At 41.1% G+C, this 20,030-nt stretch overlaps 1 protein-coding gene across 1 annotated transcript in view; it reads left to right on the top strand.

The window, feature by feature from the left end:
* The window catches only part of LOC118082345 (protein eyes shut homolog), a 40,715-nt gene extending 21,109 nt beyond the window's left edge, over positions 1–19,606 (top strand). Inside the window, exons 2-4 of the mRNA XM_035109701.2 lie at positions 14,484–14,645; positions 18,452–18,605; positions 19,465–19,606. Of these exons, the coding sequence (XP_034965592.2) occupies positions 14,484–14,645; positions 18,452–18,605; positions 19,465–19,606 (458 nt within the window). The remainder of the gene's footprint in view (positions 1–14,483; positions 14,646–18,451; positions 18,606–19,464) is intronic.
* The last annotated feature ends 424 nt before the right edge of the window (positions 19,607–20,030 follow it).

Below are 20,030 nucleotides of genomic sequence, written 5' to 3'. Positions count from 1 at the left end.
ATGGTGATTTGTTCAGATCACCCTGTTGTAATGCAGCTCTTCAGTCAGCATCAGAATTGAATTTGACAAGGTGCGGCAGGTAGATGGAGGGAGGCTAAAGGGAGGAAGCATGGCAAGCTATGTCCAGTGCTTGATAATTTACAATGATCCACATGAGAAATATGTCCTGTAAAGGTACCTTTTTGTGGAATCGGCATTTGTGATGGGAGCTTCTCTTCGGAAGTGCTTTGTGGTGTCGGTATATAATACGCTGCTCATCACCACACACAATGTCCAATTTAATGAAAAGGAAAGAAAAAAGCTGGCACACAATAGAAGAGGATAAAGATGGCTGTGGGAAATCAAAGCTAGTTGCTTGCTCTTCCCAAGTGCTGAGTGCATTTTTGGGCAGGGGGAGAAAATGCAATTCACTTCCTGCAGCAATGTGACCTATCTTGTGCTCCAAGTACAATAATTTTGCCGAGAAGAGCTTCTCGGATAAAATAGGACAAGTGTCAGGGGGCATAACAGGCCAACCACATACACAAATGAGTGACTGATTTTCCCATTGTGTTTCTTTGACACAGCTTCCAACCCAGACACCCCACTACTACCTTATAGTAACAGCCTGTGACAATGTCACTGTGTGCTGCAGTTGATATGGCTTTGTGTAGCAGACAGGGTGCATTCTGTCATCAATTTATTTTGTATGAAGCTCCTGTCTGTCAGGCAGTACCTCTGCAAGTGACTTTTTAAAAAAAATAAAAATAAAATGTGAACAGCCCAGAGCCTACTTAATGTTTATGTCTGTCAAACTGTTGAGAGAAATTGTTTAAACTCATCTAGTGCCTTGAACAAGTGAGATATGAGTTAAACTCCCAACCAGATGTGTCCCCAATATCATATGCCTCTGGGCTTTGTTTAGCTCACCACTTTTATAATCTTATGATTGACCAGTGAAACCTTATGATTGACCAGTTTTAAAAGTGGGGTGGGGGAAGAAATAGGTACAGTCTTCTCAGAACTATAATATTTCAGAATCTCAGAGAGATCGGCCAAACACCTAATCTTTCACCCCAGAGATACTGAAATGGAAAGCTAGCTTATTTATTAGAGGTAATGATTCTGGCCTTTTCGCTCTCCTTTATGAGCTACGTAGCTTTCTACGTGCTGGGGAAATTTCACAGGGTAGAAGGGAGAATTCCCACCACCAGATGCTGTTTCTGAACTATTTAATAGGTTCTGAGGCTCATCGCGCTTGCAAATAAATGCTTAGGATGCAGTAAACGATTGAACGGCTGTCCCAGCACTAAAACAAAATAACAAGCTATCATGGCACTTTAGAATTGCAGGTAGATGTGTCATGATACCAGAACAAATTTGAGGTTGTAGTATGATTCTGACACTTTGATATAAGAAGAGTCCTGCTGGATGAGGCCAGTGGCCCATCTAGTCTAGCATCCTGTTCTCGCAGTAGCCAACCAAATGCCTATTGGTAGCTTGCGAGCAGGACAACAGCACTCTCCCTATGTGTGCTCTTTAGCAACTGGTATTCAGAGGCACACTTCCTCTGATAGTCAAGGTAGAACATAGCCTTTGTGGCTAGCAACCCATGGTGATATAGTAGCTAGTAGACTTGGTGTTGAATATGCAGTTGAGAATGTACTGAAAGTAATACGGGAAATTCGCCATAGGGAGCACATACAAGTGTTTCATATTCCTATCTTTATGGAGCACATACTCGGTATACTCCATTGATGCCATTGAAGTTGGATAAGTCCTGGCTTGAAATGCAAATGTATTTTAAGGCAAGGTCCATTACCTTAGAAAATGGTCTTCTGTTCACAATGTGAACTGAGAATATTGCCAGCATGTGTTTTTGTTTTCGTATATACAGTATCCAGGCACTGCAAGGCACATTGAGAGGATCTCTTTATGTATCTATTGCATCTGGAAGAAGAGGCCTCTTTGTTTTTATATCTTGCAAAGGTGCACTCATAGGCTGTTGTTTTTTCCTCGGGAAAATCGAGGAAAGTATACAGATAGTCAAGGGTGTTTTGGGTTTTTTTGCCAACTCTTGCCCACTTGAACAAAACACCATTTAAGGTGTAATACAAGAGGTGTAATATGAAAGGTATGAACCACTGTCTTTAAATAAGATTTGAAATGGAATTGCAAATGCCATTGTTTTAAGACTATTGATAGTTTCTTCCTTAAATGATCTATTAGCTGCCAATAATGCATCATTAGTAAGCAAGGTAAGCAAGGAGGTTGATTGCTTGACTACCGGTATATAAAATTGGCTGGTTGGTTTACACAGACCAGCAGGGTAGCGAAACTTAGTTACTTGTTTCCACATCTCTTGTACAGCTGCCTCTTTGCAGTAGAATGCCTCCCCATTCTAGGATTTATCCAATTGACTGAGCTCTGGAAGTTGTGGGTGTGATTTATGTGCATTTGATTTAAAAGTGGGGTTCTTCAGGGAACGCCAACTTCCCATCCCTGTTTAAATGAAGCTGTGCACATTTCTTAACATCCTTTTCTATAAGAGAACAGAAAGGTCTATTCTGAGTATGACTAATGTTGGATACCACTGTAAGACCTTATTAATGACAGCGCAACTATGGTTAATCAGCCCTTTAATGACCTTCATTCCTCTTACTGTTTATGAATAGTAAAGTGTAACATGGGATAAGGTTCAAATGTCTTCTGAAAGGATCACCTCCCCCAGCTGCTGTCATCATTAGAAGCTTTGCTCTTCGTCCCATCAGCAAGGGACGCATGGTTGACAGTGACACAGGCAGGGTTTTCTCAATGGGAGCACCCTGATTGTAGAACTCTCTCCCAAGGGAAGTTCACCTTGCCCCATCTATGATTGGTGTTAGGCAGACAGCCAAGGCATTTTTATTATTATTCCAACAAGCTTTACATGGTAGGTTACAACCTTTCCATTTCTAATTCCACAGTTTAGGGTGTGGACATAACCCTAAACTGTGGTTAATCAAAAACAAGAAGCAAGAACTTTCAATCGCCTCGTTGCAATAATTCTGGAGGAGAAGGGAGGCGTGCACATCTAAGGCTCACTGCAGCTTGATTCCACTGGGATAAACCATGGTTTATCATGACCTGAATGGAATGCTTAGCAAACCTTCATGACACATACATTCTCTTTTATATTATTTCAAAAAAGTAAATGAAAAGCTATTTGAGCAGTGCCACTTTCTGAATGCTAAACTGACTTATCTCCATGGATGAATTCCAGAGGGATGTGTTCTGCCAAATCAGTCTAAAAGAGAAACATTTTTCTTATTATTGTCAGCCAATATAATTGGATGGGAAAGTGTATTAGTTGTGCCAGTAGATCAAACTGACCTTGTACTGTGCCACTTACCCCATTGTCAGATTCCAAATGAGTCCCATTTTTGTGAGGAGGGTGGATGCTTCTCATGGTTCCATATCTCAGAATGCATGAGACAGTAATTCACCATTTTATAGGCAGTTTTAGAAATCGTGTATTAAAGTAACTCTGAAACATTTTGTGCCTGATATTGCTATGTACTGATGTAGTGCTCTTGTGCAAAAACTCATACTTGCATCTGTTATATATATATATACCGGTAACCAGATTGCTGCAGTTTGGCTGACTATGTTCCACATTTCCAGAATACTGTACTGTATTTAGAACTAAGTAGTGTATTTATAGCTATCTATCTTATCATACACAGCATTTCAGTTCTACATGCATGATGGCCATTTACAAGCAGACATATGTAAACAAAGATGCCTTATTGCAACTCCTCCTGTGGTTGTCACTTAATGGGAGTTTCCCTCCCTCCAAAAAAATGCAAATTGCTGTACAGAGAAGGATTTATTTGTTTGTTTCTTCAAGATAGTGACTGCCTCCCCACATGTTGTAGTCCCAGTTATGATCCTCCCAGCTGCTGGACACATTGTATTGATTTTTCTTTTAAACAAGGCATGAATCCTAATCACAATAATTCAACCACCACCAAGACCCACATACATATAAAATGTGTGTATTAAATTATCATTACATGTGGACTGCACCCAGCCACAATGGATTTTTGTCAATACTCTGTTCTCCCTGCAAACCAAACAGAGTGGACGATCAATATGGTTTTCCTCCCTTTCTCATAACACTAAAACTTGTGGACATCCAATGAAGCTGAATGGTTGGAAGATTTCGGACGGATAAAATAAAGTACTTCTTCATGGAGTATATAGTTAAACTATGTCACTTGCTCCCATACGAGGTGGTGGTGGCCACCAACTTGGATGGCTTTAAAAGAGGAATGGACAAATTCACGGAGGATAAGGGTATCAGGGATAAGAGTATCAGGGGCTACTAGCCATGATGGCTGTGCTCTGCCTTCGCAGTCAGAGGCAACAACGCTTGCTAGAAAGGGGGGAAATTGTTGTTGTGCTTGGCTCCTGCTTGTGGGTTTCCTGCTGGCATCTTGTTGTTGGCCATTGTGAGAACACGATACTGGACTAGGTGAGCCATTGGCCTGATCCAGCAGGCTCTTCTTTTGTTCTTAATACATGCTCATCTGGAAGTGTCCTCAGTCCATGGTTGGTCGGTCGGTCTTTAACTCTTCTCTCTCTTGGTTTTGCTGTTTTGTGCAGCATCTTCCTTGCTTTTGATTTTTGCATCATTAGCCACCCGTTGTTGTTTTTTAGCAGGGAGAAATGGGCATGAGCTTTCTATTGATAAAACAGTAGTCTTATTTGAGGAATAATCCTCCATGCCATCATAATACTATGAATAGAGATAAGAAGAGTCTCTTATCTTGTATCTTGCAAAGCTGGCAAGGCTTGTTTCCTTGAGTCATCGGGATTTGTTAGAAATGCTCATCCCTTTTGCCTTTGGGTGCAATGCACTTTACTATGCACACCCACACCCACAATATGTTGCTCAAGCTGAGAGTGCCTGTAACCTGCTGCCAGGTTATCTGGATCTAATCCCTTAGGGCCCTCCACTTAGGCTCCCAACATGTTACGGTAGTTGGGGAGTGTGGGGTCCACTTGCCTGAAGGATGATGCCTCTTTCCTTCCTGTGGCACAACAGCCATAGGATGCAATAGAATTCATACCCCACCTTCTTCCATCATGGAACCCAGGACAGCATATTTAGTTCCCCAGTGGTTCCCCATCCAAGCAATCGCCAAGCCTAAACCTGCTTAGCTTCAGCAAGGTAGTGGCCTCATGCACTTTCAGATGACATTCTAATATCAGGGGACAAAGTTACTACTGTTTATGTCTCGGTCTAGCTATTCCTGTTTCATTGTTTTTTTATTACAGCAGCACACATACTCTTCCTATACATATATGTTTTATTAGCTTGGCTTTGAAAAGGAACTTCAGTATATGTGCACTCTACTGACAGTGTTTCAAAAACACAAAAGTATGACATTTAAGATAATGCCAATTAAAGGTTGTGTGTGGAGCAGAGACGGCAATATGTTGGCTCTTTTGTATGACATAAATCAGGTCATTCTCTACCAACTGCATGCTGATAGCATTGTTTTTATTGGAAAATGTGTTCCATCACTGGGGCACTCGACCATAACATATCATAAGGGGGGAATTATGACCTCCCATTTTTCATCCTGAACACTGACAAATTCCGCCCACTTCTTTTCTTGTTCTCTGAGCTGTGCACATACAAAACAAACTCACAATATATTGCATGCAGGAATATCCTCAGACCACATTTTTATTCAGCCAAGAAATTTTGTAGGTAACATATGTAAATAGTATCTGAGCACAGATTTGTGAGCATTAATTGTGCTTCCTATTGACCTCGTTCATATAGCCACTAATTTAAAGTGGCTTAGAACTGCTGCGTGCCAAAGAAGATTGTTCCTTTTATTTTGAAATAATCAGAAATTGGCAGGTTTTAGAGACTCGTAACAATGAAGTTGTTAGGAAGAAATTATTCCCATACACACAAAACTACTGAATTGTACTTTGGTTTGTCACCTGCCTATTAAAATTCCAAAAGCATTGTCTCATGGATACTTTGTAGAATACAAAGAAAACAGGAGTCCATTTGTTTTGGGGCTACTAATTGTAAGGAGAAATGGAGTCTACAGATTTTTAAAAAACCATACATTATCTTCTTTTGAGGAGTATGAGAAAAGGTTTGATGAAAGCTAGGAAGCTTGGGTTGACATTTCTTAATTTTTTTTTAAAAAAGATCTGTTCCTTTTTTTAAAAAAAAAGTCCCTCAGTTTTAGGGACTTAGGAAGCTGCCTTATGCTGAGTCAAACCTCGGTAAATGGAATAAACTGTCATGTGAATGCAGTCCTAGAGTCCTTCCCCTCCATTCCTAGAATGATGTCCCACTCTACCACTAGAAGACATTGAGAAGGACATGTAAGAGTAATGACTTGAGTCCTGAGCAGCTCCTTCAATTCTTAGATGGCTGACGATCCATTGGGGTCTGTTGTTGTTTACAAAAATAGGAAAAGAGGTGATTTTTGCCAAGTCCTCTATGCCAGATTACCTCCACCACTGCAATTTACAAAGTCGTTTTCTACATGGACATAAAATGTAAAATGTTATTGATGCTGAACTTTCCTTCCTGTTGCTTTCTCCCTAAAACAATGCAAAGTTCCTTTTATAAACAGCTGGTGCTCATGAATTGAACGCTGCACTGTAATAAGGCTTTTAGTATGGGTTGTTCGTCTGTATAAATTTTTGCCAAGAGAAAACATTAACAAGGCTGTGGTAATGTGGCTCCAAAAACCGGCAGGATGGAGCAGAGGTGGTGGCGGGGAGAGAAAACCAGTTCTCAAAAGCTGAGGATATTTGCATAGATAACTTGCTTACTAGCAGTGATTATCATACTCAACTCACTGCTTTGCAAATCAAATTCATGGCTTCAGACTAATATCCTGTATCTAATATTGAGAAGAAATGTAAAGTGGCAGCAAAACCAAGTAGCTGATTTCATTTTTTTTAATTGACATGAATAAATTTAAATCAACTGAAACGAAGCTGCCCATTTCATTTCTGACTCTGTTAGACGTTGGGAACAAATAACAACAACCATGTAACTCACACACATCTTGGTTTGTTTGTTGCCTGAAACAAGCTTTGCTAGCTTTTCCAATGAAACAGCATGAAGCAAGACCATTTGTGGCTTCTGAGTGTTAAGCAAAGGTCATGGGATAACTAGGGATGGGGGAGAAATTAGATTCTATTCACATTTAAAGGTGAACCTACCATTGCAGTACTTCCAAGTAGAGCTGCAGTCTAAGTGACATAACTGTTCAGCCTTAGGAAACAGATCAAATCATTTTGCATGTACATGTGGGGATTCCTGTATCATCCTGTTTTCCCCAACTTTACACTTTGAATACAAATGAAACACCGGAGATGGACTAGATCAGGCATCCCCAAACTGCGGCCCTCCAGATGTTTTGGCCTAAAAACTCCCATGATCCCTAGCTAACAGGACCAGTGGTCGGGGAAGATGGGAATTGTAGTCCAAAACATCTGGAGGGCCGAAGTTTGGGGATGCCTGGACTGGATCATCTCCTAATTTGCTAAGACTGCCAGCCTGTACACACCACAGTGCCAGTCGCACTGAATTCAACAGCATCACTGAAATCTTATGTATAAGATTTTGGTATGTATTCACAATTTCTGAATCCCATTAGATTCAGTAGCTTCATCTCCAGACTATCGGTAGTTTGCAAGGGGGTATTCAACTGCTTACTGGGAAATTTAGGTTTGCACAACTGAAGTGGATTAAATCTGCTTAAATCTTTTTTTTAAAAAAATAAACCTTTTGCAGTGATGGGAAATGCCAATGAAGGTGGGATGAATGGGAAGGCATAAAAACACCCTGCAAGCAAATCTGTGTGGATGCTCTTTTGTGGTCTAACCTCCCTGCAAACCAATCGGAATGCATGTTCAGTAAAGACTATGAAAGCTTTGTGCAAGCAAATCTGTGTGAATGCTCAATAAGTGGGTCATTTGAAGCAACCCTGGAGTTACTAAGTAAACATAGGCATGGGTTGCCTGTTAAATTCAAGGTGACTGTTTCCATGCCTTTGCTATATCCAGTATGCTCTTTATTTAGTGGGCATATTAGCTAAGTATGTCACACAGAAAATGCAGAAAGGAAATTTGCAGGCAATAGAGCTCATTTGGAGATCACTTGAGGTATGGCTTAGCAAAATCTGCGACACAAAAGCAGAGCAGATGGAAGTGCAACACTAAAGGAACTTTTGTTTAATAAATAGCTCTCTGAAGCTCAAAGGGGCAGCTGTGCCTTTTCCTGGGGCGTATTCTACTGAGCATATTTTTGATATTATCTTCCTCGCAGCGGCCTGTCAGTGTGTGCTCTCACTTGAGAAAGAATATGCATAACCAGTAGAGAGCTCTGAAAGCCTGCCTAGCTCCTGTAAGTGTTAACTTACTTAAGGGTAATGGGACCTCCCTCTTCTCCGTCGTGGTTATTTGTTTTGTAGCAAGTCAGAGCTATTTATAGAATTCGGCAGATCATTCTAAATAAACTTTTAAGCAGAGTTGTGGGGAAGATGCATTTGGATTCGGTAGGCGATATCCCATTATTTTTCGAATTTTCTTCCTGGCTCCTTTGCTATGTGCGTTCTTGGGGATGATAACGTCCTACGTTGATCAAGTAGAGATGTGACATTGCTGCAAGGTTGCTTTCAACAATTTGCTGTGGGGGATATGAATACATCAGCAGCACTTTAAAAAGAAATTGATAATATTACGGTACTCAGGAACCTACAAACTTTGCCCGGTAGTCAATCTTTTTTACTAGTCAGCAGCAAGGCTGACAATGTGTGTTCAGAGGAACTCACCATTAGGCAAAGTGAGTGGTGACTGCCTCTGTCAGTGGATGCTGGGGGCAGCGGGGGGGGGGGCAAGTCATTAATATTATCAGTATGAATGTACCAAACCAATGTTCTCCTTCCTGTGCCTATTCCTCTAATGAGAACAGGGAAAGGGGTGACATAGCCAGACCAAAGGAACTTTCTGTGGCAGGTTAGGTGGCAGTTGCCGCTACTGATGTCTCTTACTATTCCTTTGATGTGTTATTAAGAAGCAAGGAGTTGTATATATTGGTGTAGACTACTGGTAGCTGCGCGGGACAGCGGGTGGCGCTGTGGGTTAAACCACTGAGCCTAGGGCTTGCCGATTAGAAGGTCGGCGGTTCGAATCCCCGCAACGGGGTGAGCTCCCGTTGCCCGGCCCCAGCTCCTGCCAACCTAGCAGTCTGAAAGCATGCCAAAGTGCAAGTAGATAAATAGGTACCACTACAGCGGGAAGGTAAACGGCGTTTTCGTGTGCTGCTCTGGTTCGCCAGAAGCGGCTTAGTCATGCTGGCCACATGACCTGGAAGCTGTACACCGGCTCCCTCGGCCAATAGAGCGAGATGAGCGCCGCAACCCCAGAGTCGGTCACGACTGGACCTAATGGTCAGGGGTCCCTTTACCTTTACTGGTAGCTGCTACTACGCTACTGGTAGGAAAATCCAGGCAGAGTGACAGTATAGAGGACTCGGGAAAGGTGGCGTACCTATTATTAGCAGGATATGGGGTGAAGAGGGAAATAATGGCTTGTGGCAGCAGGGCTTTAAAGAGAAGCCTTATTAAAGCTGTGGTCTTATATACTTGTGTGTTTTGCTGCAAGCTGCCTATTAATGCCCACATGCTAAATACTGGGATAGGAAACAAGAAGTTGCTCATGTGAGCATCTTGTATCATGTACATGTAATTAAATATTGAATGTGCATTAACAGAAGATATCCTATCCTGTTCAAAAAGAGGGAATTCCATGAACTTCATAGCACAAAATCTGTTTTTGAAAATGGAGGTTAACAGTTTTTTGTGGGGGGTGCAAGTAGTTAGCCTTGTCTAGGGCACAAAATAGTCTGGCACCAGCACTAAGGGCAGGCAATCCTTGTATACAATGTGGTTCGGTTCAACTGGAGTCTGCTCTTAAAAGAAAAAAGAAAATGCCTGATAGCCAAGTCTTGAAAACAGAGCAAGAAATCACGGTGGATGCATATGCCATTCAAATGTTTCCAGTAGTCAGATCAGTCATAGACCATTATTTGAGCCAACTTTGCGGAAATGGAAGAAAATCCAGATGTCATTACAAATTCACATTTCAATTTTCTAGCACCCATCAGCAATTTTTTTTTGAAATGGATCTAGTATACTGTCCGCTTGCTGCTTGTTTGGTTGCATCCATGCAATTTATCAATGTTTTCCTCTCTGCCTTGACCAGCAAAATATGTAGGTTGCTGACAGTTGATAGTTAAGGAAAGTACTTTCCAGATTTCCCGAATCAGCATATTTGATATATGCTCAATTGCAAACTAATACACTACTTTACCAGTGCAACGATCCCAGGTTTTACAGAACCTCCTGTACTTGTGGGACTCTGCATTTATTTTGGTGGAAGGAACCATCATGCACACACATGGCAATCCAAAACCGATGGCTGTTAAAGAGGAATTCTCAAAGCATAATAACTCAGTAGTTGAATACTGTCATCCGATGGGCAAGTGACTACATGTTAGTGGCAAGGAAGGGAGGTGCATGGTGATAAGTTAGACTTTGAAAGCTAATGCCCTGTTATCCCAAATAAACCAAACATGATGTTCTTTTGACCTTCAGCATTTCCCACATAATCTATAAGTACCCACGCTGTCTACTATATGCTGGTGAGGCACTGATATATTCTTCCAATGTTTCTCAAAGCTTTTTTATTTTTTTATTTAAAAAATCTATTATCTTCTAAGCACAGACTGCAGAAATTGATTCTACTCGTTTTCAGCTTTCTTTACAATACATAACAAATTTGACATAGACTTACTGGTTATGTTTAAGATCAATAAAAATGTAGATTATGGTGAATTTTAATGCACTGCTGACTTTTAAAAAAAATTTGAAGCTTCCCCATTGGTGTTTTGTAAAATATTGTGGTATGTCTGGCCGTAAATACATTTGATCCAAATATACTGGAGTTAAGGAAGGAGAAGGAGTTGTCAAATATACTTTTACTTTTGATAGAAGGTGCTTTGCAAAAAATACTCAGCATATTTAGATAGTCATATTTATGAGACAAGTGCCATAGAAAACGAGGAAATCCTTAGTAGTCACATAAATACATTACATATTGTGTGCTCTTAGGCTGTATTTACAGTGGTGGCGCTGTGGTCTAAACCACAGAGCCTACGGCTTGCCGATCAGAAGGTCAGCGGTTCGAATCCCCGCGATGGGGTGAGCTCCCGTTGCTCAGTCCCTGCTCCTGCCAACCTAGCAGTTCGAAAGCATGTCAAAGTGCAAGTAGATAAATACAGCGGGAAGGTAAATGGTGTTTCCGTCCGCTGCTCTGATTCGCCAAAAAGCGGCTTAGTCATGCTGGCCACATGACCTGGAAACTGTATGCTGGCTCCCTCGGCCAGTAAAGTGAGATGAGCGCTGCAACCCCAGAGTCGTCCGCAACTGGACCTAACAGTCAGGGGTCCCTTTACCTTTTAAGCTGTATTTACACATATTTGGTTTATGCCTTTCTGGTGGTTATTATTTCTTGATATATTGTTTATCGCTGTACTTTAGCACCAAATTCCCACTAGTGCCAAGCTGAACTGGCAGAATTCTCAACAACAGCAGATGTAGCAATTATGGGAAGAAAAAGTGAGACTGTTTAGGGAGTACAGCATCCTAAGCCCAGGGGAGGGCAGTTGAAGAGCCACAGGGGGCCATGGACCACCCTCTCTGCTGCCCCATCTTTCATGAGCTGGCAGAGTTTAGAAAGTGATGGTTTCTCCATTCATCCCAGGATCTCCCTCTCCCAGGACTATGCAAAGCCAGCAAATGTTGGTTCATAACTTGGGGAGAGAGGGAATTAGGTAGCAAAATGTGATCTGAAGGAATGCAGCTTGTGTTTCCCTTCAGGTCTCATGGTCATAAGAGTTGCCTTGCTTGAGCAAACCAAGACCTGCCTGGCCCCACTTTCTCCTTCTGACAATAGCTAACCCATCAAGTAGTCATGTGATTGCTTTCTGAGTACAGCAAGTTCAATATGTTCCCAAGTACTAACGAAGCAGCTGCAGGTTCTACTCTTAAATGCACTAAATTCGTGGATTAACTTCTACAGCACATTATGGATAGCCCACAGTGCTGATTTCAATATCCAACAATACAAATATTGTTTAAAGTGAATGCAAAAAAGTAAGGACACCATTTTTAAAATTCCAAAGAACCACGAGAGCCCTATTGAATTCATTTTTAAAAGAAAAAGAAAAAGAAAATGTAGTTTATTAACAGTTGGTCACGTGTATAAGGGAAGCAGGTGGATATGGGGGGGGGATTTTGCTTTATAGGAATTCCTCCTGAAAGGACAGCAAAATACTGCTTCATCAGCTATGCAGGCATTTAAACTGAGCTGTCAACCACATTTCTAATCTATGAATGTGTTTCATTAAAGTATCTGGTACAATTAATCATTTTGATGGGCAATATGTGGCAACAAAGAGTAGCTTTTTCAGACACTGAGATTCTTTTATTATTCCAGCAGCTGTACCTCCATGGAATAAGAGTGCTCTGCTGCTGAGTCTGTCTTTGGATGACGGTTCTGTCTTTACATATAGCCGTTTTATAGTTTTGACTATATCCCACCATCACAATATATGCAGATAATATGCTAATTTATCTTTATGGCAGCTCTCAAGGGTCATTACCAAGGCGTAGTAAAATATACTGAGGACATTAATAATGATTGTAATAAAACTGGCTTTGGAAAGCATTAAGAACAACATAATGATGCTTGCAAAGCTGCAAATATCTTGGTGAAAGGATGAAGGTGCATTAAATGGACTTTCATTTTGGTAGCATTCATTTTGATTCAGATGAGTGTATAAAACAAGTTAATTTACCATTTGCCAAGAACCGGTTAAAGATTTAATCATGGAAAGTGCATTTACTTTGAATGTGTTATTACTGCCAAACTTGCACCTTTGCAAATTGGATTGCTTTTTGCTGGAAGGTGCTTGCAGATTAAGAAATGGAAGGGCTACTGACCCAGCTGCCATGAGATCTGATTACTAGCGTTTAAAAGCAGGGGATGGGTTTGTATATAGAAATTGATATTTAAAAAAAAGAAGCATAATTTTAAAAAACACAAGTCAGAAGATAACGAGCCAGCTTCATCAGCAACATGTTTGAACGCTGCATGTTCTATGGATGGAATAGTTCTGCATAAGATTTGAGTCTCAATTTTCAACCTCCTAGAGGCCCGTTGGTGGTGGTGGTAGTGGTTATATTTCTGTACTGCCCTTCATCCAAAGATCACAGATTGGTTCACAATATAAAAATAGCAAAGAAAAACTATAAACCCTCCCTACGAGTTGTGGCTGGGCCGAAAAATAAAAGCAAAACCAATAATGTTTTCGGTGAGCCTGGAAGCTTCTGTATAGGGCACCATGTACCTGAGAAGCACACACATGCTTCCTTTCCTGCTAATATGATAGACAAAGTTACAGAATGGAGTATAGATCTATCCACAGGAGCAACCAATCAAAGTTACTGGAGGATGGTCACATGAGTGTTTTAGATAAGGCAGAGACTCAATCACTCCCTGCCAACATGCCTAGTGGTCAGGGATCGTGGGAATTGGAGCCCAGCAATATCTGGAGGCCTGCAGGTTCCTCTCCCTTGCTGTGCAGGATAGGCCACTTGCCAGTTTTCCAAAAACCAAGCCAAAATCACCCTAACTTTCACAGCCTTTTCTATTTGAATGTTTATCTGTAAAATTAACCAAGTGAAATGTTAGTCTGTGGCCCCAGTTCTGAGGAATGTGCCCCACATGCTTTGAAGCTAGTGTAACGGCTTATTGATTGATTGATTGATTGATTGATTGATTGATTGAATGAATGAATTCATATACTGCCCTATACATGGAAGTCTCAGGACGGTTCACACAACAAAATCAAAATATAAAACCACAAAATATATAATCAAAATAAAAACAACCCACCCAGAAATCTGCTTCTGGTTCTTAGTAACACCAGTACTTTTTATATGATTTTAAATGAGGGTGGGCAAACTTTCTGGCTTGTTGGATCTGGGATATAAAGATGATAGATGATTGATTGATTGATTGATTGATTGATAGCTATATCTATAAGTACAACTAGTATTTAGGATTGCAGCCAATATACATACAGGGGAAGAATACAAACCAGGCAGCCAGAAACATAATGAACTTAAACAAGAGGAAGTAAAAGAAGCTCAAGGATACTAATCAAACCTCCCATTTTTGAAAACCAATTTTCTAACCAGGCAATGTATCCTGAGTCAAAGGTTGGCCTTACAAGTTTTTTCTTTGACTTGGAGCAATTATGCTTAGGCAGTGATGACATGGAGATGTTCTGCTGATGAAACTTCATTTAATTTTATACTGACTGCCCTTTTAATATTTTGTTCTAGATACAACCCTGTTTTTCCCGTCGTTTGCCATGAATTCATATTTGGAACTGCCTTCTCTAACATCTCTGTCTAAGGATAGACATGCATCAGGACCACGGTGGAACCGAATGATGATCCACTTGACAGTGAAGACTACTGCTTTGAATGGCACTCTCCTTTACAGTGAGTGGCCTAGGGTTTTGTTTATGCTATTGTTGCACAAATTGCTTCATAACCATTATTAGATTTTACTCTCACAGCAACCCTGAGCAACTTCATTCAGTATGCATTTAAAGCCAGGTAAATATTTTAAATAATTAAAATAATGCCAGGCCAGCAAAGAGTAAAACAGGGGAAAACCTCATCATTTAATTTTGTGCCATTTCCCTCCTGGGATATAATGACTCCAGCTGGAGAAGACAGGCAACCTGCCTATAATAATTTTTCTTCCATTGGTTTCTTGATTGTAAAAAGAGCAAGGAGTCTTATAGCACCTTCAAGATGAACAGGAAGGCTGTAGTGTAGTAGAAGCCTTTTGCTTCTTTTGATACAGTCTTGCAAGACTTTGTTTTTGCCGTGGCAGACTAACATGGCTAGAAGTTGTTGGCTGTGGATTGCACACATTCTTGAGATATAAAGAAACACCAGGAATTAACAGTGGGGATGGGTTCTAAATTGCTGCATTGGATGGCAGTACAGTGCCTTGTGTACAGTGACTTCCTTTGTTATTTCACTCCACTGTGCCACATGCCTTTGGACTAGTGGGCCATCTCGCCATGGAGCCTTGACTCTCATGTGCATTGCTATCTTGTATCCAGCTGTTCCCTGTGGAGCTGTCAGCCTGCAGCCCCTAGGCAAACCCATAACAGCTGTCAGCTCTGCAGGGATCCTGCATTTCTCAGGACGACTCCACAGCACCAGTAGAGTACTAAAAAAGCACAATAGAGCCAGATGGTGATTTCACAAACTGTACACACAAACTGTTAAAGATTACACAAGGTGGTTTCTGAGTTTTTTACAGCAAACGCTTCCCTATAGGTGAAACATGCTGCACTTAGTCATGAGAATTATTGCGGGCACCATCGTGTAATTGGGAAAGTAGGCAATATGGGAGAGTCTTCCTTGCAAATGTTCACTTGGAAAAAGGTGCTGCAAAATCCAGTGGGGCTTACACCAAAACACGAGCATAGGATTTCAGCCTAAGAACCTGATCCTGTACAGAGTTATTTGCTATTTATTAGCAGCATTATTTGTCTTGGATCCTTTGGGTGAAGTCTCTCACACTCAATAGCTGAGCTGGTGGGGGGGGGGCATGGAATGTTCATTTGCAGTGGAAACCACCAGTGTTTGCAATTGCAGGCCATATCCATGTGGGAAGGGGCAGTTGTCGGCATGGCTGGGATGAAATGCTCACACTGAGGCAGCCTGAGGTCCAGAAGTGGCCTTGAAGCCATGAGAGTGGGGAGACTAAATGCAGCAAGGCAGGAGAAAGAGGCAAGAATGTCTTGAGATATTGTTGGACTCCGACTCCCATCCACCCCTGCCAATATTGATGGTGGGAGTTGTAGTCCAACTACATCTGAAGGGTGCCAGGCTAGCCACTCAGAGGTATACTATGAAAAGTGAGGGAAGAAGATAGGAATGCTGCAGAGGCTGATCAAGAGACAAGACAGCCAGAGGAAGTAGGTACTAGCTCTGGAGTTTGGAACATTGTAGGGGAATCTTTCCAGTTGTTGCTTTCCTTTGTCTGTATGTTTCTGGTTTACTTCATCAAAATAAATAAATAAACAAATAAATAAATAAATCTTCCAAAACACATACCGGTAGTTGAACCAGAATTTGTAATCTTTTATGTATTGCATAGCAGATCCCCTCGGTCCTGTTTAGTCATCGGTTTCTGCCTTAAAAGAGCTATATTTTCCTATAAAATAGTTATGGGGGTGGGGGAGAGAATAGGAACACAGATAAAGTGGAGAATGAAAGAAAAATATACCTTGTTAGAAGAATCAACACAGAGGAGAGGAAGAATAAGATAAAGAATGTGTCAGGTGGTGTGCATGTTACATTTTTAAAAAATCTGCTTCCTTAAAGTAACACCAGTTGAAAGATTTTTGCCATGGGAAGTAGAACCGCAGAACAAACGTTTAACTTTTTGTGTGTTTCCTTTGGAAAAGAACTGAGACTCTGCCAGAAAGCACACAATAAAGATTTGAGAGCAGACATTTGACCCCATCCCAGGTGGTGAATCGTACCCACTCTTTTAAGAAATGGTGCTTCAGTGACAGCCTTTTCTGCTGATGGAAATGCCTCATAGTTGGGATCAGAAACTAGAATATCAGAAGCAAACATCCTCCCCTTCTACTTTTTATGGCCATGAAAGCCAGGTGTGGCTGAGCTGGAAGACCAATTTAAAACAGCCAAGTACAGCAATGCTTTCCTGTCCATGCTCCCGCACCATAAATCATATTTCTGTAATATGGGTTTAATGGGTTTATACCATGCTTTTTCCAAAACTATGCAGCATGGCAAAACACAAATTGTAATGTAAATGTCTGTGTGTGTGTGTGTGTGTGTGTTTAAACACATGGGTGCAGGATGATTCAAATATCTCTAATGGAATTGTTACTCAGATCCCAGCTCCTGAATTATTACATTCATGGCTCATCTCAGTCTCAATGCTGCTCTTCCCACTTCTCCTGCAGAAATGTTGTACTGTACAGCTCTGTAAGTGTAAGAAGAGTCTAATTTAATGGCTTGTAATTTGGCCTTTCATTGTCATTTCTCTGGAAACACAAGTCCAGGCAGTTAAAGGTCTTCATGAGTCTGTGTCTAAGGAGTATCACTTTTCCTTTAGAGCAATTGATGGTGAGCTTTTCCTGTGAAGGGTAAAAACTAACTTACCTTGATTTTGATCACTACCCAAGTAGTACTGCAATGGCCCACTTGGCCTAGGCCATTTAAACTATTACTCCATTCTGCTCAAAGCACAAGCTCAGCAGGAGTGGAACACACAGAATAGATTTGACTGATTGGTTTAGCACTTTAATTTTCAGTTGTTGGTGTAAAATTTTACAAGTGTATATATAAAAATAAATGACTTTAAAAACATGTCACTTTTACTGACATGGTAGACAAAAGCCTCCTCAGCTAAATAATAATTGTTTTAACGGAGACCATTATTGACTGTGGGCAGATTATCACAACAATAAATTGAACTGTGCTACTTAACTCAGCAGCTCCAAATCATTGTTGAGAAGCATTTTATATATATCCGAAGGCTTTATTAACACCGAGCTGGTTGATCAGTTACACAATATTAGGAGCCTTAAATGATGATTGTTTATAGAGATTTATACTAGCTGTCAGCAGAATGGACTGTTTAAAAAAAATGATGGTGGAGAGGATAGAATTTGAGGTACATGTATACAATTCATAGAAAATTAATTTGGTGCCTAGAAGCTAACAAGAAGCTAGCTTTAACAAGAACAGCTGTCACAACTACTCCAGTAGACTTATCACCAGGTACTTTCTAAAATGTAAGGACATAAATACCTTGATTCAATTATTCATAAGACTCCCCCCTCCCAATAATGTGTTTATGTGTACTTACATTTATATCATGCCTTTCTTTCATCATGGAATACAAGCAGTGTACATGGTTTCCAGGCAAATACCTTTAATATGGGCAAAATCACCAATTCTATAATAATAGTATGTGCTGGGGGCTTTCTAATGTACAAGCAGCATTAGTTTGTTTTCCTGTTATTACTGCATAATCATCATGCCTGATAGCAGAAGTGTCCAAAGAGAATAGTGTTTGCATCGTGGAGCTCTCACTGAAAACATATAATTAGCAACCTGTGTGCATAATTTGATCTTTCAGAAATTACTAGTTTTGCTGTTTGGCTCCTCCATCTTTCTTTCCTTTCCTCCTTTTGCTTTCAGCTATTTATGCTCTTTTCCCTATATTATTTTGTTGTCTTTTAAAGCCGGTGATGAGCATGCGGGAGGACATTTTCTTCACCTTTACCTTGATGATGGCAGACCAACAGCTCAGCTTGGCTGTAGCACTTCACGGGACATTCTGACGGCAACTGTCAATCACTCCATTAGCAGAGATGCCCTTGTGCCGATCACAGTCAGGTATGGATTTCCTATGCTTTGTTGAAGTGAGACTTGCACAGTATAACTGTGTTTATTTGTTGCTGAGAAACCCAAAAACGTTAAAATATAAAGGCCAAGCATGCTTCTAAATAGGGGGAAAAACCCACTTCTTTGGGTTGGGATCGTAAGGATCAGTGGCAGACAAGTTACTTTGAATGCGATAGTTTCCCAGTTCCACCCCTGGCCTCTCAAGTTAAAGGAATGAGTAGCAGATAACGTGAAAAGCTCCTTGCCTGAGACTCTAGAGTAGAGGAAGGGAACCAACAGCCTTCTAGATGCCATTCAATTCCAATTCAACTCCAACTAGCCCTGCAGATGTTGTTGGACTCCAACTCCCATAAGCCCCAGCCACCTTTGCCAGTGATCAAGGATTATGGGAGTTGTGGTCTGACAATGGAAGGCCACGGGTTCCCCATTGGTCAGAACAGTCAATACGGGGATAAATGGGCATGTGGTCTGACCTGGTATAAAGTAGCTTCCTTTGATAGATATCACTGTCAGGGTGATGGCGTAGGGGTACACATGGGCAAGCTGTCTCCATATTTGGGAATGTTATTCTGTGATTACATTATAATTTCCTTGCCGAAATGTGCCCAGGCAGATAATGTAACTTGAAAGTCATGAAAACGAACAGCTTTGAAGTAGAGACTAGACTGCCTTCAAAGTAGACCACAATGAGGAGAAACTCTCTTTCCTCAGCACTCTCTTTTCACCTTAGAAATCATACCCTGCAAGCCACTATTACTTTGGGGTGCATTGCTACAGGTTTTTCAAAAGATACATTTAAAAATCGGCTTCTTTTACTATTTTATTGTGTATTAGGCTAATCGGTTCACAGGCTTCCAGTTCAGCTTTCTCAACCACCTCTTAAATCTGTAGGAAAGCTTATATCTGGCGCTGTGTTGCTTTGTGTGAATATTATGGTGGTGTCCCAGATAGCTGTATTGGAGCAGACGTTTGGAGCGCTAGACTTTGATTAATCTCTCAAACTGAACTGCAAAGGGCAGGTCCAAAATTTGTCTCCAACACACACACACACACACACACACACACACACACACACACACACACACACCTGACACCAGATAATACGTTTAGTTAGGCAATGTTGAAATTGCATGGTCTCCATGATTGTTGGGGTTGTGGGGTTGTGTCAGTCACTCCGCTCCATTGCACCAATAGTCTCTAATGAGCAGGGCACCTGATGTGAGTGTCTGTTGGCAGGAAGATACAGTTCTCTTGATTCTTCTGGGTTTGTTTGATGGAGAAAATCAGGCTCTGGGAATCAGGTACCCACACCTGACCAGTAGAGTCTATCTGCACAGTAAACGGTATAGCTTTGCACTGCTACTCTACCACCATATTTCACCCCCATTAAGTGCATGAACCAGAGTGAACAAAGAC

The sequence above is a fragment of the Zootoca vivipara genome, chromosome 3 (genome assembly GCF_963506605.1).
Source record: "Zootoca vivipara chromosome 3, rZooViv1.1, whole genome shotgun sequence".
In the NCBI taxonomy this organism is placed as follows: domain Eukaryota; kingdom Metazoa; phylum Chordata; class Lepidosauria; order Squamata; family Lacertidae; genus Zootoca; species Zootoca vivipara.
The sequence above is the reverse complement of the archived record's forward strand: the minus strand, read 5'-3'. Positions and strand labels throughout refer to the sequence as shown.